At 32.7% G+C, this 25,607-nt stretch overlaps 1 protein-coding gene across 2 annotated transcripts; it reads right to left on the bottom strand.

Annotated features, from left to right (window-relative positions):
- Positions 1-2,978: 2,978 nt before the first annotated feature.
- LOC111711823 (uncharacterized) lies at positions 2,979-25,607 on the bottom strand. 2 transcript variants are annotated; one of them, XM_023486273.1, is made up of 17 exons: positions 25,525-25,607; positions 23,050-23,085; positions 20,557-20,633; positions 20,045-20,124; positions 17,078-17,217; positions 16,092-16,132; positions 15,585-15,625; positions 14,571-14,677; positions 13,073-13,114; positions 12,175-12,266; positions 11,136-11,325; positions 10,597-10,704; positions 7,494-7,576; positions 5,908-6,054; positions 4,627-4,706; positions 3,702-3,767; positions 2,979-3,188 (listed from the first exon to the last, which is right to left on the bottom strand). In XM_023486273.1, exons 1-17 carry the CDS (start codon positions 25,570-25,572, stop codon positions 3,079-3,081), a joined length of 1,488 nt encoding a protein of 495 aa, XP_023342041.1. In that variant the 5' UTR covers positions 25,573-25,607; the 3' UTR covers positions 2,979-3,078. The 2 variants fall into 2 exon arrangements, with proteins under 2 accessions (XP_023342041.1, XP_023342042.1); XM_023486274.1 differs by lacking the exon at positions 13,073-13,114.

Consider the following 25,607-nt stretch of genomic DNA (forward strand, 5'->3'; position numbering starts at 1 on the left):
GAGTTTGTGGCAAAGACTCAATTCATTTGATGCCAGAAAAAGTTCAAGTTTTTATTGTTGATTTTGCATTTTTCGTTTGTCTTAAAATTAGATAAAATGTATAACTGTTAATTCACAATATAGCAAGTTAATATGTTGCATTTGACTAGAGTTGGGTGAGTTTGTAATCCTATTTTTTGGCTTTTAGTAGGAATCACAAAATCTTTAAAAAAAACTATTTTCCGATAGTTTTCTTTTCTAAACTTATGTAAAATTTCGTTAACGAAGAATTTGAAAAGTTTGAAAGGTTTACACCATCAGGGTGTGACTGTGTAAAAAAAAACAATTTTTTAACATAAATTTTTGGTTTGGAGCAATTAACACGAATTTTGAGATTTTTTATTAATCTTCTCTCATTAGAAACAATGAATTTGGAGATTTTTCTGAATATTACCCAATTTACAAAAAGTAAAAAATTGAATTTGTGTGCTTTTGAATTGTTAAAACTATGTTAAATTTAACACATTAAAAAATGTAATTTTTTGTCCAAACCCAATTTTTTTAGAAAATCTAAATGCTGTGTGTTCTACTTCATTTCTTAAAGTGCATTTTTCAGACAGCGGACGCCATAGGATTAACGTCATAAAAGTTTTAACTCTAATAATAAACTTGTATTTTATAAATTTAAAAGTGCGCTGGCTTTGATAGTTTAATTTATATGAATGATTAATAATTATTAATTAATAAGTTAAACAAAAAAAATTTAATTGAATTCCTGAAAAATTTTCCAAAGTTATATTACAGTGTTATAAAGTTTTTGACAGAAATTTTCTCTTTATCAAGAAGGTTCTCGCCTTATTAGATTTAATTTTGTTCCGAGCTTTAACACTGCGAACCAAAATAACAATGTTATAAATAGTTATTACAGCTTTTAAGTATTCATTCCGTCTGTACATCCGGTTTCCATATATAAGCATAGTGTATCCTTCTTCTTTACATAAATGCAATTATGATTTTTTAATTTAAGTCATTGCTAATTCTTTTTTTAATATTTTTTCATACTCTTTTTTTTAATTTCAATAATATTCTTTAATTTAATTATATGATGGCAGATGGAAATATTTTGACATTTCTATATTTATTATTCTTAATTTTCTTCTTGCTCATACATATTTCATAATATTTCATCTAATTTCGAAAAAAAAGTTTCTTTTGGAACATCCTAGCAGTTGCCAAGCTGCCAACTTAGATGATCCTGTTTTCATTTTGGAACATCCTAGCAGTTGCCAAGCTGCCAACTTAGATGATCCTGTTTTCATTTTGGAACATCCTAGCAGTTGCCAAGCTGCCAACTTAGATAATCCTGTTTTCATTTTGGAACATCCTAGCAGTTGCCAAGCTGCCAACTTAGATGATCCTGTTTTCATTTTGGAACAACCTAGCAGTTGCCAAGCTGCCAACTTAGATAATCCTGTTTTCATTTTGGAACATCCTAGCAGTTGCCAAGCTACCAACTTAGATGATCCTGTTTTCATTTTGGAACATCCTAGCAGTTGCCAAGCTGCCAACTTAGATGATCCTGTTTTCATTTTTTTCTGAACTCTGTTTTGTTTACACATGTTATATCTGAGTCAGCAACACATATTCCTGGTGGAAACCCATAACAGCACAACTTATGCAAAATGGGTAGTTGAAATTTTTAAAGCCCCATCAGGTGGAATCTTTCACAGTAATCCAGTCCTCACAGCCGGCCAAGTAAAAAACCGGTATCATTGTTCATAGCTTTTATACCTATCAGGGGTTATACTTTGGTGTTACTTGTTAGCTGAGATGTTGAGCCAAGATAAGCTGAAGATGGAGTTCCTGTTTACTGTTTAAATCCTATGTTTCCCTACTTCCTTGTAGGATAAGTCAAGAGCAACTCTACGCAGCGCTCATCCGAACTGTGAAGTATCTGAAGGTTTTTTTTAAATTGTTCTAACTTAACAAAATTAGCTCAAAAGAATATATTTATTAAACAATTTAAAATATGTTGAAAAGGATCTGAAAAGTAAACTTAGCTTTATGCCAAAAAAAGGTTATTTATGGTAGAATTAAATAATTTTTAAATAAATAAATATTTATGTATATATAGATAATATAATAAATTCCATAAAGTAGTATCTGAAGTTTCATCCTTTGTTTGTAACTCTATATAAAATAATTTCAAATATACTAAATTTTATCTCAATTTTGTTATAAACAACATTCTCCTTTTCAACATATAAAATAATATCAAAGATTCTTATTTTTATTTTAATTTAGTTATTAACAACCTTCCTCTTCTCAACATACATATTTTCTAATATTACTCTACAGAGTTTTGATGAAAATCTACTTAATAAATCCTTTGACATGAAATTGACAATTTTAAAAACTTAAAAGCTTTGGTGTTCTGCAAGTCAGCAAATGAACACGAATCTTAGATCTTGGATCTTTCAGAAAAATACAGAACTTTCTGTGTTAAAGTATGTAAAATGTGATTTGAAAAATTAGGACAATTAATCTCTTTTGGTTATCCCACCCTTACTCCCACCCAAGGTTATAGTACAAGGAAAGTTATTTCAGAGGTGTACGCATCTTTTGTACTGCAGTGTACTGTCTCTGGGCGGTAATGTAAACAAAGGACGGATGTCGAAGCCTGACATGGGATCCATCTTTCATATAAACAAATCAATGAAACATTCTGGTCATAGGAAACTATTATGTTAATTTTCAAAATAACAAAATTTAATGCTTTAAATCTCCTCGGAAACTAAACGAACACTTATGCACCTATTCTTGTTTACAAATTCCGCCCAGAGAGAACTGGTTTCAATATGTGTACGCAGAGTATAAGCAACTGCAATTAATTTCCTTGCATTACAACCTTACTCCCACCAATAAGAGATATGAGGTGAACCATTTATAAATATAACATTCGTATAGTGGCATTGGCATCTCAAACTGAAAGAAGAAGATGACGATCATTCCACATTTTATTGGTTATATCTGCGTCTTTAAATGATTTACAGATGCAGATGTTTCTAATTTTTGTCGTTAAAACTATCTTGAAACATTTTACAACGTCATGGTGTTCCGAATGCTCTCCACATAAATCCACTCAAGAGCTCTGTACGGGGACAGGATATCGCAGTACTGTACGCCAGGAAACAATGGGAAATCAACTCCTGTACAATAATATTCTAATTATTTTGCTACTTTTGATACAAACTGTTAGCTGAAGTTCAAATTAAATTCCTTAACATGACTTTCTCATTCTTTAAGCAGAAAATTGCTGATCAAAACCCAGTTTAGTTCTGATTTGTTTGCAGTTTAGTTCCCTTCTCAAAATGGAATCCAATAATGACGTATATTGTAAATATGTCGGTTTACATTTCCCGAAAGCCGGACAGGAAAAGGAAAATAGAGAGAAAATTGTCAAATAACATTCAATTACAACACTGCACAGTGTACATATGGAGGATACTATAGAAACTGTGAAATTAATTCGTTCGTCTTTTATTCTTCATTATACTTTACAAATTTTGCTAGGATTGTGTTTTAATTGCAATACAGGAATTTGTAAAATTATGTTTATTTTTTTTTTAACATTCCTAATTCCCCCTCGAAGTCAAAGTCAAAGTTTGAATCTCACAGCACTGAAATTCATTAAACTGGAGTATTTATGTCTTAAAAATGACCTGACGTAAGTCTAGAAGACTTAAGAGTAGCTTCACCAGGGCTAACCTCAGCCCATTCTAGTTTCCCTAAATACAAAAGCATGTTCACGGGACATTAGTTCAAAACCGCAATTTGTTCCATTTCTAACACTGAGTGTTAGAAATGACCCATAAACCCGTTTTGGAACCAATAAATGACCAATAACCTCTAAAGTTTATATTCCTCCTTATTATTCCAAACGATGCTTATGCAAAACTCGACATGGTCACATTAAGTGTATTCAGCAAGCTAGGAACATTCCTATGGTTCTAATAACTCCCCAATAAAAAATACAGGCAAATCGGTCAAGGGGTTCCTGAGTTAAGATCAGGCATAAAACAAATAGACGTTACTTCTCTATATCAAAGCAGGTTTAATCTAAAAGGGAACCCAACGTGGAACCCCCAGACCTCTTTTAGGGCACTACACCACCATTTGGCCTGGAGTCCAATAAATGTATATATATAGATAGATATAATAATTGAATATATAGTTAGATATAATCTATTGAAGAGAGGCACTAAACTGTTTGTTATAATCTCAAGTGAAAGGTGAAGTTTAAACCAAGCTGTTCTAAATCCTTTACTTAGCTAGAATCAGAAAGGATTAAATTAATCCGTTTAATACTACAGTAAGACGAATTTGAAAGAGAGGAAGGGGTCGGGAACGGTAGAGGGAAAGGGAAGAGGGGTGAAGGGGTTTTAAATTACTTTATGTATATGATCATATGATAGATTTCTGTGTAATACTAGGCATTTTAATCCTACAAGTTCTTTGAAGAGTTTAAGACAGGGTTTCTCTATCCCACTTTCTTGATTTTGCTAAATTGGTTTTAAACATCAATCGGTAAAGTAAACTTCCCAGTAAAGTTCTTGTGGAAAAAATCATAGTATCCCGGTAATATACCTGAAAGCTCCCAAGATATTCCTCCCCAACCCATCTCATGGTCGGGAAGAAAAGTTAGATTTCGTCCCTTCTCCTTCAACCTACAGTTACACGGAACCTTGGATTAACATGCGGGATCAAATGTTTCTTTAAAGGTAAAGTACGCGTAATATCAATTGACTCTTCAAGATAGCAATTCCTGATTAACAACATTACCCTTGAAATCTTTTTCGATTTATTATTGTGGGAAATTATTTTAGGAGTGTTTCATTCTGATCTTTCCTATATGTTCTCCTGCACTAGAAATGCGCAAGTCGTTTTTGTAGTAAATACACAAATGAAAATTATCAGTTAAAATAAATCATAAATATTGAAATATAATTTATACTTTTAAGGGACCATTGAGAATCAGACAATACCATCTTTGCGTTGGAGGTCACTTGAAATTAAACGCGTTAAATCCCTTTAAATAATCTCAAACCAAGTTAAAAATCGTTAAAGTCTCTCTTTAACTGAGAAGCTTGTAAAATTATGTCAGCCCTTTTATGAAATATTAAAGTACAAAACTTTAATCTGATTCGTAAATCAAACGTCCTTTTCTAAAGAAAATGTTTTAAATATTTATTCTTATGTTACTTGCACTTTATTTAATGTGCTACTCACTTGGGTTTAACGGTTCGTTTCCATCACAAAACGTTATTTAATAGAAGAAGCCGAATGCATCTCGCCCTGGTTAGTTCGGGTGTAATAAAACAAAAAGTGACCCATTTCAGATGTTTGAACTATTTTATTTTTTTTTCAATCAAACTTTTTTTAAGGGTTTGCAATTAAAACTGCGAATTAAAAAATTGATTCTGCAAAGAAATCACGTTTTAGAGGAACAGAGGAAATGAAGGTTTTTATATGATGGATCAAAAAAAAAATAGAATTTTAATGAATAAATTGAATCCTGTCAATCCAGAGGGTTGATATGAGCAGAATATTTAGATTGAATTGGGAAAATATAAAATCACGAAATATGAAAAAAAAATCTATATTTGGACAAGGATTTGATATTAATTTTAAATCTAAAATCAGATTTACTGAGAATCTTCTCTAAACTAAACATTAAAACCTTATCCAGCTGGGGTGGGGGGGGGGGAGTACCTTTAAATTTGTTTATGTCTTAAAAACGCCTTATACCAGAATAATCAAAGCTATACACTTTTGTAATCTTACAATTTAATACTCCCTCACATCTATGTTAGACAAAAATATCCCGACCGGGCGGGATAGGGTTAATATTGTTCCGAAGGTTCTTTCCTGTTAAGAGCTGTTTGACTTGCAACGGACAATGCTAGATCTAAGGACGCTTTGTTGAGTTCTGAACATGAAATGAACTGTCCTGTCTCCGGTAGTTCAACAGCAGAATAAATAGAATCTGCAGATTTCATCTTGGCCTTCAGAGTACTAGAAAACAATAAAACTTCAGAGTACTAGAAAACAATAAAACTTCAGAGTACTAGAAAACAATAAAACTTCAGAGTACTAGAAAACAATAAAACTTCAGAGTACTAGAAAACATTAATACTTCAAAGTACTAGAAAACAATAAAACTTCAAAGTACTAGAAAACAATAAAACTTCAGAGTACTAGAAAACAATAAAACTTCAGAGTAATAGAAAACAATAAAAGTTCAGAGTACTAGAAAACAATAAAACTTCAGAGTACTAGAAAACAATAAAATTCAAGTGAAACTAGAGTAAATTGCACGTGAAAATAAAATCTTAAACGTTTTTAATCATTACCCCTCTAATTGAAGAGCTATAAGGAAGAAAACATGTTTTGAATTTTTAATTTATATCCGAATAAATTAGTTTTTCTCCTATTTTTTCATAAAATAAAAACTATAGGAACTGCAAGTTCTTAGCGTTGTATTATTAATATCTTAAAAAGTTGATGTCCTGCTTCTGATTAGTTTGTAGTGAATTCTTATAAAATTAAAATTTTAAAAGTTTGCAACAAAATGAATTATTCAATTCAATTAAAATAGTAAATGCAAATAAAAATACTGCACAATGCAATCATACAATAGAAAAATTGATATATATTGCATTATTGTTTCTTAAATACAAAAACTAATATATATTAAAAAATACAGCACATTGCAATAGTATAATAGTGAGGCTTAACCTGTTCAAGACATGAAATTGGTGCTCAGACATGAAATTAATTCTATGCCAAAAAGGCGGTCAACCTGAGTTCAAAATGTAAAAATTCAAAATCCGGGTTCGAGGGAATCCTGAGAAAATTCATTTTAAAGATTTGGAGAAATTTAGTCCTGATTTCACATATACTTCAAAGTTCAATATAATTTCGAACGACCATTTTAGAACAAATGTGTTTTGTACGACCCTTTGTATTTTATTAAACAAATGCGGAAACAAACAAAATATATTTCTTTTTTTTTAATGCAGAATTGTTAATAACAATCTCTCAGAAGTGTTTGAGATTATATGAGCAGACAGTGTTCTTTAGTTTTCCAGATATCCAGGATGTGAAATATTTTATGGTTAGGATATATCAAAGTAAAAGGGTCTTATGGTTTAGATCATAAACTCCATAGTTCAGGTGATAAACTCCATAGTTCAGGTGATAAACTCCATGGTTCAGGGGATAAACTACCATGGTTTGAATGAAAATTGCACAGGGTTAGTGATAAACTCCGAGGTTCAGATGATAAACTCCATGATTTAATGGATGAACTCTAATCAAATCTATAGAAAGTTGAAGGTTGTAGGCTGTGGCAAAGACTCAACTCCTTTAATTTGTTTTTAACATGAGAGCGATACATATTTTGGTTTACATTTTATTATAAAAATGGTGACCCCAACGTGAATAATACTGACCTTGCTGATTTATAATGATTATGATCGAGTATATCTAAATCAAAGGTGAGATGGGTGACAGTTCCAACCATAACCAGTCCAGTCTACATACAAATATTATTAAGAATAAAAATAATTTTTCATGTTGATCTTAGATTAGAATTTTATAATTAAAATTTTTGACTTATTAGTCAAAGTTTGAATATGTGACCAATGTTTTTTTTTACCAATGAGCTGTTACATTTAAACATTTACAATTATAATGCATTAAACTCCTTTATTTATTTAAACATTAAAAGGATCTGTAAGCCTAATTCCATGTGACTCTCCTTGCAAAGATAACAATGCCTGATTTACAACGGTACCCTTGAAAGCTTTGAATGATGATCATGTATGAATTAGATATCAATGTTTTTGTTTCTCAAAACTGTTTGTTTTCATCTGCGGTTTATCTGCGAAAAAGAATTACAGAAAGGAGGGTCACTTGAAATCAACCTTACAGTTCGCTTGACATTTGAATATATTTTCTAATATAGTTCAACTATCGCATTCTTCATGTCTAGAATCAGTGAAAAGTCTGGTAAGAATCTGAGTTTTTGCAACAAAATTTCTAATCCCTATATCTTTGTAACCTTTTCTGGTCTAAACCCATGATATTTTTAATTTTGACTACATGATCTAACAAAATATATAATTTGAAATATCAAAGGTCTACGACATTCGGGGGCAAAAATATAGAAAATTGAGTTTTGCAATGTCGATTATGTAGTATTATTACTTTAAAAAGTGAAGTAAAGTCCAACAACATATAATTCCTGTTCTATAAGTGAAGCCAAGAAATAAATGAAGAAATAATTATTTTGGAATAGATTTCCAAAAAAAGTATTATTTTTCAATGAAAAAGTTAGACTCGCAACTATTTTTTTAATGAATAATAAATATTTATTTGCCTGTAAAGTCACAATTTAAAACTTTAAAAAGCACAACATGAACCCAACAAATAAACTTGTTTATTGTTTTACATAACAACGCTAATTCTCTTTTTTTCTTTAATTTAACTTATTTTCTCTAAATTCCTCAGAAACCAGAGCTGAAAACTTTAGAATGTTGGATATCAAGATTAATACTTGATCCTCTCTTTTTTTAATTTCGAGGATAACCTAATCTTGCACTTGTTTCCTGAAACGTGTAGAAAATTCAACCAATCAGAGTCGCGTATATGAAGTTATGAAATTTGAAATTTTGCTCACCATTTAAGATTAAGATACAGAAACAGGAGGACTCTCTAATCTAAAAAGCCAGTTTTTATTTTACTATGCACAAGAAAGAACGGTTTAAGAAGAAAATCAAAAGTGTGTCCATTGGGTACTCATATTAAGTAATCGGGATTAAGGATATCTCATTCTAAAGTTTTTAGCTCTGATAAAATTTCAAACAATACTTTTATTCAAACTTTGTGTAATATAAAGGTTTGAACTTGTTTCAACTTTTCTCAAGAGGAACAAAGATACAAAATAAACAAAACTTTCAAATTTCATATTTGAAAATATGAACAATGCTTCAAAAGATTTGGACATATTTATCTTATCTTGGAGTAGTGAAATGAGCTTTTAGGTTTAGTAAATTACTAAAAGTGCTATAGAATTATAAAGACCTGATATCTATGAGCAAATATAAATGTACGTACTGTGTCTGTATGCACTCAGAGGCGCAACTAGGGGGGGGGCGGCCGGGCGCGCGCCCTCCCCTAGCACCTGAGAGGGGGGGGGGCGCCCCCCCCCTGCAGAATGAAAAGAAAGAAAGAATGGCGAAAATCAGTATCACAGGAATAAGAAAACCAATAGAGTTATTGTAGAAATTTTATTATACTATAGTTAGTTTTAAAAAGAATATTTTTATCTTTCTCAATTCTCAAGGTAAAGGCTATTGTAAACATTTAATGTAAAAAAAGTTCTGAACTGTATTTTATTTGTGTTGAGTTTATAGAGTACTCGTAGATATCAAACTTTGAATTCTTATGGTAAAATATTCCAAGTTTGAAATATCAAATGTTTACACCACTCGGTGCAAAGATTTAGGGATTAGAATATTTGAGTTTGTGGCAAAAACTCAGTTCCAAATCTAGAGAAAATTCTGAACCTGGCAAATTTCTAACTGATTATCATTTTTGATAACTAACAAGATTTATCTTCTTTGACAGAAGTTCTGTAAAATCGAAAATGAATTTAGATTATGAATGTTGGTTAGATCAATCATTAATTCAATAACTTCAAGAGAAAAGGTAACATAATCTGTCCTTTTTCAATGTAGATGATTGAAATTATTATTTACCTATGTATTTTTATGTTTTTTTTTCCAGAAACTATAAATGATTATTTCTTGCAATTTAATCTGTAATTAAACCAGGTACTTAAAAAATACTCTTTTGCGATTCGCACACATATTCAATGAATTGACTAATCATCATTTTACTGCTGTTGGAAGTATAAATTTTGTAAAAACACAAGAACAAAAAATCGATTTGAATTGAACACAGCCAAATCTGCATGCAACAACTTAAAATTTCCTTTTTTTCGACTTCAAACCCTTAAAAAAGCACTTTTGTTTTTGAAAAATTTTTGAAAAAGGGGGGAAACCCTTAACCTCCCCCCCAAACCCTAACAAAATAATATATTGCCCCCCCCCCTAGCAAAAGTCCTAGTTGCGCCTCTGTATGCACTCGATGTTTTTGAGAAAAAATGTATAAAAATCTGGTGTGAATACTGAAAGAGAAATATTAAGATCTATTCGATTTTAGCACAAATACATCTGCATAAAGGGTTATTCGCAAAGGATGAGAGATTAGAGAGGACTCCACTGTTCGGAATTATTTTAAATACTTTGGTTAACCTTACTGTGCTTCGTTTACACAAAAGTTGTCTCTAAGACTCATCCTGTATGTGTAACCATGGATTTACACTCATCTCTAAACTGGATTCATTCATTGGAAGTTAAACGGATGGGAGCTCAAGCCTGAATTTTCAGATTGAAGGATTGATTATTATTATTAATATTATTCCACGTAAAATGGTCTGCAAGCTCTATAAATAAACCATGTATATGAAAAGAAATTAAAAACTAAAACCTGAGGATTGACCTCCAAGCTTGGTTGTTTAAGCTGAAAAGTTCCAGCATCCACTATTTCATCTTTAACCTCCAGATTATCAGATATAGCAACTTGAAGGAGCTCCAACTAAATTCAAGGAAATAATGCTATTCAGTTTTTGAAGAACGCACATATGCAAGTATTATTACAAGAATTCAAAGTAATTTCTTTACTTGCGCAAGTCACTTTTGTAGAGAGAGACCAAAAATTAAAAAAATCAGTTTTTAAAATCAAATCATGGATATCAATGAAGGGCCTCATAAAAATAAGGTTTATGCAGTTAATTTCAGAAAATTCTTTAATATATTCTTATTAAGAAAGACAGAGCATGAGCATTATGTTTTTTAAATGTATAAACTAGGGCTACAAAGAGGTGTGGTCAAACCAAAGGCCAATGCGTTCAGACACTTTAAAGTCGAGGCTGTATACAAATTTGATGAGTTTCATAGTTACATAGATTTCAGACAAAATCTAAATACGTCTGATCTATTTAAACCAAAATATATTGAATCTTTAACCTGTGCTTGCTGAGTGAATGGAGAGTATGAGGATTGAGTTTCTTGTTCAAACATGGCGGAGAATGGTTTAAGAAAGTTGAATGTCTCTGTATCGTAATCATCAAAATTTCTTTCAGCTGTTCTCTTTTCTTGTTCAGAGATAGTTTCATTGTTCAAGATCAGCCAGTCAGATACACGAACAGCATAGTTACTAAACAGGAGGATACATGAACAGTATAGTTACTAAACAGGAGGATACACGAACGGTATAGTTACTAAACAGAGGATACACGAAAAATATAGTTACTAAACAGAAGAATATACGAAAAGGATAGTTACTAAAAAGGAGGATACACGAACAATAAAGTTACAAAACAGGAAGATATAGGAACAGCATATAATTACAAAACAGGAGTAAACATGAACAATATAATATCCAAACATGAGGATACGTGAACTGCATAACAAAACAGAGGGATACATAAAATGCATAGTTAAGTTGCTAAAGAGGAGGATGCACGATACCGAACAGAAGTATACATGAACACTATAACTACTGAACAGGAGAATACATACAAACAGAATATTTACTGATTAGTGAAGAACCCACAGAGGATTTCAAACTGTTTACAGGAATTATTCTAATATTGAATTTGAACTTGTCCATTTATTATAATACTATTTTTCAAGATACAGAGGTAACCAGAACACTCTTGAACAAATATCGTGATTTATTTTACTTCGACAATGTTATTTGATATTAATTAATTAATGATATTTGTTTAAAAGCGATGAAGGAACAGACAAATAACTAAATTTTTAGCAATGTTTAATGAAATTTTTTTTTGAAGAAATTCCCTCTTTTACAAATTCTGGGTAAGGTTCAAATTGAGATCTAATAAAATTAAATGGTAAACTCGTTTTTTTTTTATTTCACATCTTATTATGTTCAATAATTAACTACGCTCTAATTACATTGTTATTTCTTAGAATGTTTTGTTTTCGACCCCCCTACCCCTTGACCTTGTCCATGTTAGGAATTGATTTTTAAAATAATTACGTGTGAGCTTCTTCTTCAGAAAGTTCTGGATCAATGTCGTCGGTGATTACTCCGTCAGGAAGCTCACCACTCGCCACTTGACCATGGTTTACCTCAAACAAAAATATTTTTACCACCTTTTGACCACCATGACCAACCCACAATTTTAAGCTACTGGATGTCCCTTGGAACAAATAATCACGCCTTTTCATCTTAAAAGACGATAATTTCGTGAACAACTAATTTTTCGGAACTAAAAGTTAACTAACCACGGGTTCACTTGACCAATTTTGCCTAGCAAACTTCTCTCGCTACGCTATAAATGCAAAATTGGTCTTGGGAACCTTTGGATAAAGTAAAAATGTTTTACTGACTACGAAAAAATGCCTATTATATATACATATATGAATTAGTGCTGGAAAATGTTTATTGATTATTACAAAAAAAGAAAGGAAAGCTAAGTATAAATGATGTCTACAATGACTAATTTTGTAAATATAAATGATCCACTAATGACCTTTTAATTTGTGTTCACACTTTTCTTTTTGCGGACTATTTGTTTATTATTAGTTTTTAACATTTTAATACATTGTGAATGTTGGTTCTGTCATAGAGAACGACTTTTGGACACCCCCCCCCCCCCCCCCTTCCTCCTATCAATTTTTTACATGACCACTATTTTTTCAGCAAAATTGTTATTATTTATTTTTTTTTATTTTAGGGTTAGGTTAGGTTCTGGGCCGAGCGCTGCGGCTGCGGCTAGGAAAGGCTAGGGGGCCGAGCGCCGCGGCTAGGACAGGCTAGGGGGCCGGGCGCTGCAGCCACATGACCAATTGTATTCACATGATCCTTAAGATCCATGTAAAAAATTGAAAAAGGGGGGGGCGGGGGTCACAAAAATTGTTCTCTAGGAAATTACCGTGTATTTGTATAATTGTTTGAAGAAAAGCAACATTTGGACCTAAAATATGTTGAATTATGGAGAAATGACACTTTTCCTTTGAACATTTCATGTTTACCAAATTAACTAAAATAGCTTTAATTCATTGGCAACCATATTAATCAATTATAATATTTTTAAGGTTCCTTGATCACCCTGGACTCAATTTCTTTAATTTAAACTTTATCATGTTTTGGTCTAAATATAATTCAACAATATTTATACTTTGCAGAATTGCATCATGTTTTACGTTTTTCATTTTACAAGCATATGCCGATATTTGACAAGCATATGCCGACATTTGACAAGCATATGCCGACATTTGACAAGCATATGCCGACATTTGACAAGCATATGCCGACATTTGACAAGCATATGCCGACAAAAAGGATGAAATTATTAATTTGTCCAATTGTGATAAAGGTCACAGTTTTCTACTTTCGTAATACTAGATTTAAACACCAGGAACCGGATTAAATGCATCGCGAGGAGTCGTTGAACTACCTACTGCCGGCTCAAATCACGAATAACCAATTCACTGATTCAAGATTCAGCGGTAGGTTGTTTATCGAACTCTCTAATTCATTAAATTTATCTCTACCTGTGGAACCAGGTTAGTAATCTCTACCTATGGAACCAGGATAGTTAGCTCTACCTGTGGAACCAGGATAGTTAGCTTTACCTGTGGAACCAGGATAGTTAGCTCTACCTGTTTAACCAGGATAGTTATCTCTACCTGTGGAACCAGGATAGGCCAGGATAGTAATCTCTTCCTGTGAAACCAGGATAGTTATCTCTAACTGTGGAACCAGGATAGTTAATTCTATCTTTGGAACCAGGAAAGTAAATTCTACCTGTGGAACCACGATAGTTAACTCTACCATTTGGAACCAGGATAGTTTACTCTACCATGTGGAACCAGGATAGTTAATTCTACCTGTGGAACCACGATAGTTAACTATAACTGTGGAACATGGATAGTTTTCTCTACCTGAGGAACCAGGATAGTTTACTCTACCTGTGGAACCAGGATAGTTTACTCTACCTGAGGAACCAGGATAGTTAACTCTACCTGAAGAACCAGGATAGTTAACTCTACCTGTAGAACCAGGATAGTTTACTCTAACTGTGGAATCAGGAAAGTTTACTCTACCTGTGAAACCAGAATAGTTAACTCTACCTGAGGAACCAGGATTGTTAACTCTACCTGAGGAACCAGTATAGGTAACTCTACCTGTGGAACCAGGATAGTTAACTCTACCTATGGAACCAGGATAGTTTACTCTTCCTGAAGAACCAGGATAGTTAACTCTACCTGAGGGACCAGGATAGTTTACTCTACCTGTGGAACCAGAATAGTTAACTCTACCTGAGGAACCAGGATTGTTAACTCTACCTGAAAAACCAGTATAGTTTACTCTACCTGTGGAACCAGGATAGTTTACTCTACCTGTGGAACCAGGATAGTTAACTCTACCTGAGGAACCAGGATAGTTTTTGTTTTCATTTGAACTTCCGGAGAAAGATCTTTTGTCTCGAAATATTCTCGTCTAAGGTAGCTAATACCTCCTCCGTCAATTTCTCCTAAACAGATTTTGCAACAAACTTTAATTTTATAATCCTATATCTGTGCAACCCGATATCGTAGACCTTTGATATTTTAAGTTATCAATAATGTTGATGGTGTACAATATAGGGTTTAGAAAATTTCTGTTAAACAACTCAGTTCCTTTATTGCGTCAGATACATTTAAAAAATTCTCTACCCTTCTTTAATTATAGTAATGTACTAATTGTATTTCTTTATTAACGTGTCTTTAAAAAAATCTAAATTGTTTAAACTAAGGGTTTACATTATTGAAAAAAAAATACATTCTGTGTAACAAAATACCAAATATATATTGTTTTTGTTTTAAAAATTCTGGGTAAATCTGATTAGAAAATATGGTTTATCTGAAAGTTTACAAGAACTTGTGGCATTCAACATTTTGATGCACACACTCATCTTTATTTATAAAAACAGCGCAATCATCTTTTTATCTAAAAAAGTTGTGAGTTTGTCTTCTATATTCAGCATATTTCTGCAAACTACCATATTTTGGCCCAACCATCGAACACATAACATTTTATACAATGACGGCTTAATGGGGGACGGGGTTGAGGGGGAAGTCCCCCTCCAGGAAAGTTAGGGGATACCTAAGTAAAGTGGAGGTGGGCCAGGGCACCTATTTGCCTCTTTAATTAAATTTTTTACACCAGCGGCCGTATCAGGGGTTTGATATAAAAATTACAAAAACACCTTTATAAATTTTATGGGGGGGGGGGTATAGATTTAAATTTGAATTATATCCTCCCCATTAAGTTTTCATTGAGTAATAGTTTTAATAAAAACTTGTTTGCGTTTGTATTAACTATTTTACCTTGTTGTATATTATGTTTAATTTTAAAACTTTTTGTGTATTCTTATTTTTAATGATCAAGCTTAAATTTACCTATTGCTGTGAGAACTGGGACAGGGAATTCATTGTCAGCCCTAAAGTTTAAATCAATATGATGTATTTTTAGCATGTCCACTATTTTTCTTCATCATCCTCATTTCTTTTTTTTCGAACCAAACTTTATTGTCTCTGATGAACACTTTTTGTCCTGGCTGCATTTGAAATATAAATTTTCTTATATGTATTGCATCATAAACCGTCTTTGAAAAGTAAATTGTATTGTTCCGAATATTTTGATAATTTAACCCCAGCCAGGATATGTTAAACTGTTTGGTTAAGGATTGAATTAGTTTTGTTACATTTTGAAATTAAAGAGAGTGACCGGCTAATCATATGGTAGTTGAACAAAGAGTGCAGTATTATAATACGCTCAATTCAAATACCATCCCTAGTACGGATTTTTGACTTATCAAGTTATATTTTCAACAATGAATTATGTCATAATTGCCCTGAAAAAGAATTTCCAAAATATGTAAAAAAATAACAATTTGTTTTACTGACCTGAGAAGATCTGGGAGCCAAGTACCAAGCAAAATTATACCCTAAAATAGTTTTAATTATCTACATCTTTAAAGGGACTGTATAAGGAATTTCAAGTGGCCCTGGATTTATAGAGTGGCATCTCTGTTTCACAAAGACCCTTAACCATCTTTGTATTTTCGAAAATGAATGAGATGTTCAATAAAAATCGATTACTTTAAATTGTGGTGTCTATGCAAAATTGTTTTGCAGATTTCTTCTATTATTGATCAGACAAAAATCAGACATGTCCCTCTGCAAATGGAGGGTTACTTGTCATTTCTCTTTAATCCCCTAAAAATATAAATCAATTTGAGATAAAACTTTTGAAAGTTTAAAACTTTTTCCTAAAACCAATTTACTAAATTATAATACAACACCTGGAGTTAGAAAATAATGGCAATATATTTGAAAAAAAAACAATTAAAAATTTTGAACATTTTTCACTTTATTCTTCATAAATTCAATTGAAAACAAGAATTTCCTTTATTTTGATGACTTCTGTACAGAAATGAATTGTGAAAGTTATTTCAAAAATTGAATCAACTGTAAAGTTACGCATTGTTAATTCTGATCGCGTAAAGAAAATTGCTTATATAGAATATAAAGTTATATACGTTAATAACTTTGTGTTTAGAATTTCAGAACTGTGTATGTTATGTTCTTAGGGGTCGAATTTGAATATCTATGTAATAAATCGCAATTCAATCATTTATATTTACATGTTAGCTATAATTAAGCTGGGCAAACGGCTGGACCCAATTGGCCGATATATTTGGGAACCCATGGGTTATAGAATAACATATGATGTAAGAATTTGATTTTTTTTTAAATCAAATTTTTTTAGCTTAAAATTTCGAATTTTTTTTTAAGGGTTTTAAAATTCAACGGGCAACGCTAGGCACTTGTGCTAGTATTATATAAGTTAGAATACTCTGGATCACATAAGCTCTATTTATGAAATTAACCTGAGCCAGCTCTGCATGTCCTGAAATATAGCTCTCTAAAACTATACCACCAAGAGAATGCCCACCAAAGAAAACCCGTTCTGTGCTCAATCCACTGATCTCTGCGATCGACAGGCAATCATTGATCTGTCCACCGATTTCTATATTCAGATAAAAATAAAAATTAGGTTATCTTCAAACTTTCAGTTTTTACCTAATTTTGTGAGAAAGTTTTCCCGTTTTTAAGATTTTGATTCATGGTTTTATCTGAATTTTAGAATCTTACCTTTTCTTATGTATTTTGTTAGTCTTTTTATTGTAACGTATTTGAGTTTTTGCCACAAGCTAAGTCCTATATCTTTGAAACCTGATGATGTAAACCGATGATATTTCAAACTTAGATTATTTAATCTAACAGAATTCATAGTTTGAAATATCAAAGGTCTACTAAATCGGGTTGCTAAGATATAGTCGGGAAAATATAGAGTTTGTTGCAAGAACACATTTCCTTTATGGGAAAATACGCAAACTGGATCAATTTTTTCAACCTGATGGTGTGCACCTTAAATGTCTTTAACTTAGACTTTTTGATCTTATTCATAGGAATTCGAATGTGTACGACATCAGGTTGCAAAGGTAAAGAGATAAGAAATCTGAGTTTAAAGGGACTGACGATGAAATTTCAAGTGACCCTCCATTTCAAGAGGAGCGGTCCTGATTCACAACAATACCCTTTAATGCTTTATCTGATTAACAACGTGAGATATCGTCGTTTCCCTCCTTTTCCTAGTTTTCCTAGCTTGAAACTAGCTTGAAACTAACTTGAATCTAGCTTAAAACTAGTTTGAAACTAGTTGAAACTAATTTGGAACTAGCTTGAAACAAGCTTGAACCTAACTTGAAACTTGCTTGAAACTAACTTGAAACTAGTTTGAAACTAGCTTGAAAATTGCTTGAAACTAACTTAAAACTGGCTTGAAACTAACTTGAAACTAGCTTGAAACTAACATGAAACTAGCTTCAAACAAGCCTGAAACTAGCTTGAAACTTGCTTGGAAAAATATTGAAAAGTGTTGAATTTTTAAATTTTCATTATTGTTCCACAAAAAGGAATTTGCAAGCCAATTTATACCAAAATTTTAAATAATGAATTTTTAAAACAAAATAATGGATATTCTCATGCATTCTTGCACAGGCAAAGCTTTTAGAGGCACCGATGTAATTCAGATATGCTACAAAAATAATGGAGAGTAACTTGAAATTACATCTCCTGTGCCTTTCAGACATTGTTAGTTCCTTTGCCAAAGATTATAATTAACAAATAGCTTGTAGCAACTCTATATTCAATAGAAGCAGAAAACGAACTGTATATACATTGAATCCTAAAAGTAACTATATAACATGTATATTGCTGAAATGATTTGGTTTGGTTTCATGAATCGGAAGACGATTATAGTTGATCCCTACCGAGGTCCCCTCAGCATCAGCCTCGAACTTGTTAAAGAGGATGAGGTTTATCTCAAACTGTCCGTCTTGGGTTCCTACGAGTTTACAAAGAGGAGAAAAACATGGAACTAGATTGGGTTTGCTCCTAGCTTTAAAACGAGGTGCAGCACATACAAGTGACGGAGCTGGAGGTTAAGGGTTTGTGGTCGGAGAGCAAAACAAACTCTTTACCTTCTAGTAAGAACTGTAAATGGCGTAGGGCAAAGTAAGCAGCTAGCAGCTCTCTATCAAAGGTTGAGTATCTTGATTAGGCAGAGGAAAGTTTCCTGAAATAGAACAACAGAGGAGTTCAGGAACCTGCTACTTCTTGCTGGAGAACTGCTCCAATGTGAGAACCTGATGCATCAATGGAGACGGAGATTCTGGCGGTTGGATCAAAGTGAACCAAGGTGGGAACTTTGTCAAGGACTGATTTGGCAGCAAAGAATGAGTCCAGCATGGAATGGGACCAAGTTAAGGACAAAACTTTTCCATTCAAAGCTTCAGTTAGGGGGAAAAGAAAACCTGCTGCACCTTGGATGAAACGTATGTAGAAGTTGATAATTCCTTATCAGAGGGTTGAGGAAAGGCAAATATTACGTCAGTGTGGTTAGACAAGGGAATACAACCTTCTGCTGAAACTGTCATCCCAAGGAAGTCGAGTGAAGGAGCTGTAAAAACACACTTGTCTGGATTTATACTGAGGCCGTGGAGGCGGAGTCTGTCTAGAACCTAGCAAGTATGTTGAAGATGAGACTGGATATCCTGGCTGGAAATGAGTATATCATCAATATATACAAAGCAGTGTGGAAGGTGTCCAAGTAGCTGGTCCATGAGGCACTGGAAAGTACATCCTGCATTCCATAGTCCTAAAGGCATCCATATCCATTCAAAAAGCCCAAAAGGTGAGATGACCACCCTCTTAGGAATGTCTCCAGGGGACATTGGAACCTGGTAATACTGAACAGGTGCAAGATCTTGCACCTGTTCAGTCTTGATGTGAAATCAGAAACATTTGGAAGAGGATAGTTATCAGGGACAGTTTGTGTATTCAGTCCACGGTATTCGCCACAAGGTCTCCAAGACCAGTCTGATTTATGGATCATGTGGAGCAAACCTGTCCAGTGAAAGGGTGAACGGCAGATAACCAGTTGGAACGACTTTCCTGCTTGTCAGCGAGAGTTATATTTTTTTGAGAAAATTATCACATCAGGCTTACCAAATACAGCGACTCTATATTCAATAAAAGCAGAAAATGAAGTGTATAAATTTATACTGAATCCTAAAAGTATAAATATAACTATATAACGTGTATATTACAGACATGATTTGGTTTGGTTCATGAATCAGAAAACGACTATAGAGTTGAGCCTCTACTAGCTAAAAGTAGTTAAACCAGGTATATATAGTTAAACTGCAGTAGTGCACACTAGAGCAGTTACGCTAGATATATCTAGTTCAACTTCTCATTATTCATTGATTGATTCTGATTGATTAATTTACCAATTGGGTTTGGGAAATTGTTTAACCATGCTGTAGTTGCTCCAATCCATAGGGATCCAGGATAATTCTCTTGGATCTTTCTAGAAATATTTTAGTTGTTTTAATCCATAGGTATCCAGGATAATCCACTTGTATCCTTCTAGAAATATTTTAGTTATTTTAATCCATAGGGATCCAGGATAATTCTCTTGGATGTTTCTAGAAATATTTTAGCTGTTTTAATCCATATAAATATCCAGGATATTCATCTTGGATCACTCTGGAAATAGTATTAGCTGTTTTAATCCATAAGGATCAATAGTACTAGGATATTTCTAGAATTATTTTTATGAAATTGATTACATGAATTACATTACAATTTACCAAATCCGGGATTTCACTGGATTTTTACAATTTTCTCATTTGATACAATTCCGAATTCAATTTTTGGTTCAGCCTCAATACCCTTGTCGTTTAGCAAACGCTCCCTTTAAGACAGAAAAAAGTCCCAAAAGTCAGCACTGAATACCTACCTTAGGATCGGAAGATACGCTTCTCCACTTATTGTAGCGCCAGGAACAAAAATTAAACCGATACCATCTTCTCCGTCCTACAAAGATTTTTGAAATAATCTCAAATTTTTTAATCTCTACATAATTAAATTATTATATCACAGCATCCATAGTTTGAAATATTGAAGGTCTAAGACATATGCACAGGGTTGAAAAGCTGCAGGGATATAAAATATTAGATTTTGTTGCAAAAACTCAATCCCTTAAATATTTAATATGCTGGGGAACACAATAAATTGTTATTTGACCGCTAAAATCCGTGTTTATGTATCCGAAAAAATAGAGAAAAAACAAAAATTTGAAAAAAACAATCCAATGCGCACGGCACGAATCACTTGGATGGTTGATCATTTAATGACATAAACCTTAAGAAAAAAAATGATCCAATGCGCACGGCTCGAATCACTTGGATGGTTGATCATTTATTGACATAAACCTTAAAAAAAAAAAATCCAAAGCGCACGGCCCCAATCACTTAGATGGTTGATTATTTAATGACATAAACCTTAAGAAAAAAATGATCCAATGGGCACGGCGCGAATCACTTGGATGGTTGATCATATAATGACATAAACCTTAATAAAAAACGATCCAATGCGCACGGCACGAATCACTTGGATGGTTGATCATTTAATGACATAAACCTTAAGAAAAAAAACGATCCAATGCGCACGGCGCGAATCACTTGGATGGTTGATCATTTAATGACATAATCCTTAAGAAAAAAAACGATCCAATGCGCACAGCAAGAATCACTTGGATGGTTGATCATTTAATGACATAAACCTTAAGAAAAAAAAAATGATCCAATGCGCACGGCGCGAATCACTTGGATGGTTGATCATTTATTGACATAAACCTTAAAAAAACAATCCAAAGCGCATGGCGTGAATCACTTGGATGGTTGATCATTTAATGACATAAACCTTAAGAAAAAAAAACATCCAATGCCCACGGCGCGAATCACTTGGAAGGTTGATCATTTAATGACATAAACCTTAAGAAAAAAAAACGATCCAATGCGCACGGCGCAAATCACTTGGATGTTTGATCATTTAATGACATAAACCTTAAGATAAAAAACGATCCAATGCGCATGGCGCGAATCACTTGGATGGTTGATCATTTAATGACATAAACCTTAAGAAAAAAAAAATGATCCAATGCGCACGGCGCGAATCACTTGGATGGTTGATCATTTATTGACATAAACCTTAAAAAAACAATCCAAAGCGCATGGCGTGAATCACTTGGATGGTTGATCATTTAATGACATAAACCTCAAGAAAAAAAAATGATCCAATGCGCACGGCGCGAATCACTTGGATGGTTGATGATATAATGACATAAACCTTAAGAAAAAAAAAACGATCCAATGCGCACGCCGCGAATAACTTGGATGGTTGATCATTTAATGACATAAACCTTAAGAAAAAAAAACGATCCAATGCGCAACCACGGCGCGAATCACTTGGAAGGTTGATCATTTAATGACATAAACCTTAAGAAAAAAAAACGATCCAATGCGCACGGCGCAAATCACTTGGATGGTTGATCATTTAATGGCATAAACCTTAAGAAAAAAAAACGATCCAATGGGCACGGCGTAAATCACTTGGATGGTTGATCATTTAATGACATAAACCTTAAGAAGAAAACGAGACACGAGCAGAATTATAACCAGCAAATTAGGAAAGACAACGTTTTAAAAGCTTAATTTTCTTAATTTTGATTTTGAATTAAAATTGAAACAATCCTAACATATTTTTACATTGGCAGTCACATCTATTTGTTATAATTCATGCTGGAGTTGTAACTTAGAAATTTAAAAACATTATTGGTTTTAGAGAATTCCTGATAAGATGCAAACTCTTTCGAAAGACAACAGTTTCTACATGCTTCCATTAAATGTTAGCTTTTGTGTACGAATGCTGAATTTCAAGTATTTCTTTGAACCAGGGTTTTCTTTGAAAGTAAAAATTTTAAGAGTTTGCAAGAAAATGTTTAAATACATAATTAAACTTATTTTCTATAATTTTACTTTAATTTTTCTACATCGGGTTTTGCGTGATATTTTTCATTTTTTTCTCTGCAGACAAACTTTAAGAAATCAACAGAAACTTAAATACACATTGAGTTTGAGCTTTTGATTTTGGGGTTGGTTGCAGCTTAAAAACTTTGAATTATTACTTAATCGAAACTGATCTTAAAAAAGTTCAAAAGCCTGCAGAAAAATCAAAATATTAAAGAAAATATCGTCATAGATATTTTTGTATATGTTTATGGATAGAGATTATCAGGTTTTTATATTGCTAAATGAAGTCATATTTATTTTACGAGTTATTCCTATGTCGACGTGAGTAACTATACTATACTATCAAAAATAAATTATTTTCATTCATTTACAAAAATAAATGTTAAAAAAATATCATAAATCTAAAAAGTAAACATTACCTTAATCGGAGGCTCTATACTGCAGTCAGATGCAGCCTGTTCAATTTTAATATCAATTCTCAAATAATTTGAAATATTTTCAGAACTTTGGTCGTGACCCCTCCCCCCTCTCCGTAAAATAACCCATTTTCACCCATTAAATGAAGAATTTTCCTGTTGTGCGTTATTTACCATTTTATATTTCCATTTTTAAGGATATTTTGTTACTTATATCAGATTTTAAATAAGAAATCAAAATATGACTGAAAATATTCCACTTTTGCTAGTTTTACACAAGAATGTAATGCAAGGAAAGTTAATTGCGGTTTTGTATACTCTGCGTACATATTGAAACCAGTTCTCTTTGGGCGGAATTTGAAAACAAGAATAGATGCATCAGTGTTCGTTTAGTATCCGAGGAGGTTTAAAGCATTTAATTTTGATAATTTTGATAATTCACATGATAGTTTCCTATGACCAGAATATTTCATTGATTTTTTTATGTGAAAGATGGATCCCATGTCAGGCTTCAACATCCGTCTTGTGTTTGCATTACCGCCCAGAGACAGTACACTGCAGTACAAAAGATGCGTACACTTCTGAAATAACTTTCCTTGCATTACAACCTTGGTTTTACGTACCCTTGCCCCTCCCCTCCCTTCTCCCCCTTCCTTCCTTGTACCCATGTAAGCATATTCATCAAATCTTAGAATAAACTTATTGTTTTCAATCTAATAATCGCTAAATAAGCAAAAGCGGTTCCAGAATAAAATTTTTAAACACTTCCAAGATTTTATCAATAAATTCTTCTTTGTTAGATTTTGCAAAAGAAGCTTGGTTTGCAGTTTTAAAGCTAAGCCAGGCACAATTTATATGATATAAGGGAGAAGATTAATAGAAGACATTTTCTCAAAAACGAATATTTTAGCAAAAGTAAAAAGGACTTGAAGGGTCTGTCCTTGAAATTCAAAGTGACCCTCCATTTAAGAGGTCAAGGGCAAAATTGTTTAAAGATACCTTTAAACAATTCATCTGATCAATAATCGGTTTTCTAGTCACTTTACATCGAGAAAATATCAAAATTAATAAAAAAAAATTATTTTTAAATGGAAATCAATGATATTTTTTTCATGTCTGATCCGAGCCCCCATGGTACAGTTGTGAATTATATATGCTACTTCATTAATGGAGGGTCTAATGAAATTACATTTCCAATCTTTATGCATCACCAGGAAATCACGGGCAGCTGTAGTACATTTGAATTTCTGAGCCGGGTCAACCTTTCCGGACCCAGTTTGTACTGTATCGCCCGGATATTGTTTAAATAAAGCAGACACTCAATAGGACTGGCCGGTGCAACAAAGTTGACGCGGTCAGATTTTAGGTTGAATTTACTTTTACAAGAGGGTCAGGGGTGCGTGAAATCCTATTTTAAATTGGTGATGAAGATAATACAATTATGGTTACACAACCCCGCGCTCCATCGAACAGTACAGAGCTGCATACAGTGCACACGAAAGGACAAATTGTTAGTTTATGTTTTCATAATAAGAGTCAATACTCATTACAGGTGACCTTATTGGATTGGATTTTGATCAGTTAGGATTTAAAAATGTTGCTTCAAAAAAACAGATTTTTGAATTTTCTAATTGTAAATACTCCTTCTTGATTGTGAAGTACCTGCTGGAACTCACTGTAATGCAAAAGATGAAACTGTGATGTAAATTTATAAATTTGTAAATTAAGTTTTACTGAAATTGATAGCAACTCCTGAAAATGAGATAATTTTGAAAACTTTTCAAGTTAGTTGTTTCTCAATTTACATAACTTTTCACGATAAGCATGAACATCTATCTAATCTATATATATAATATAGATCACATAGATTCTAGTACAATAGATGGCAACGTAGAATTTGTACACTCTCAGTACAGTTGTATTCTGTCGTCACAAGTGTCAATTCAGTTTTTGTGTCCGACAAAATCATCAATAATAGTGATAATTTTAGAATGAAGTGCTTTTCTTACAGTAAAATAGGTGCAATTTTGTGTGCTCTTTAGATTCTGTTTTTACACTTTTTTATTTAATCTTGGAAAACATGACAACTAATTTGAGAAAATTTCGTTTTCCTTGTTATATTTGACACTTGTGACGTCGTGCATAATTGGTTAATTTCTCTGTTGCCACCTATCGATAATCTCTTTGATATAGATAAAAGAAAAGAAGCATTCAACACATGATGTGAGTTTTAATTGTATTGAATAATATAGATATACACATATATGTACTTTACTTGTTTGGCTGGTCGTCATTATTTTTTTAAATTCGCCAATCATAACAGAAAAATTAGTGAAAATTTTAGAAAAAAAAATGGCAAGATTCAAAGTTGAAAGCTAAAATTGTTAACAGGAAAAGGGTACATAGCGCTCTTAAAGGCATATGTATTTTTATTTTACAACTGAAATATTAAAAATGAGTGAGAAATGATAAAAATTCCTGAGAAATGAGACCCAAGGTGAAAACTACGTAAATATTCAGTCTCATATTCCACCTGCTGGCCAAGCTGCACTACAACACTA

This window comes from Eurytemora carolleeae, unplaced genomic scaffold (assembly GCF_000591075.1).
Source record: "Eurytemora carolleeae unplaced genomic scaffold, Eaff_2.0 scaffold1212, whole genome shotgun sequence".
Lineage (NCBI taxonomy): Eukaryota > Metazoa > Arthropoda > Copepoda > Calanoida > Temoridae > Eurytemora > Eurytemora carolleeae.

Coding starts and splice junctions, on each gene's coding strand:
- LOC111711823 (XM_023486273.1), bottom strand. CDS start 25,572: ATGAGACTGAATATTTACGTAGTTTTCACCTTGGGTCTCATTTCTCAG. Junction 20,125..20,556: donor GCGTATCTTCCGATCCTAAG/GTAGGTATTCAG, acceptor AAATATTTCTAG/AAAGATCCAAGAGAATTATC. Junction 4,707..5,907: donor AGTCAAACAGCTCTTAACAG/GAAAGAACCTTC, acceptor GTGTAACTGTAG/GTTGAAGGAGAAGGGACGAA.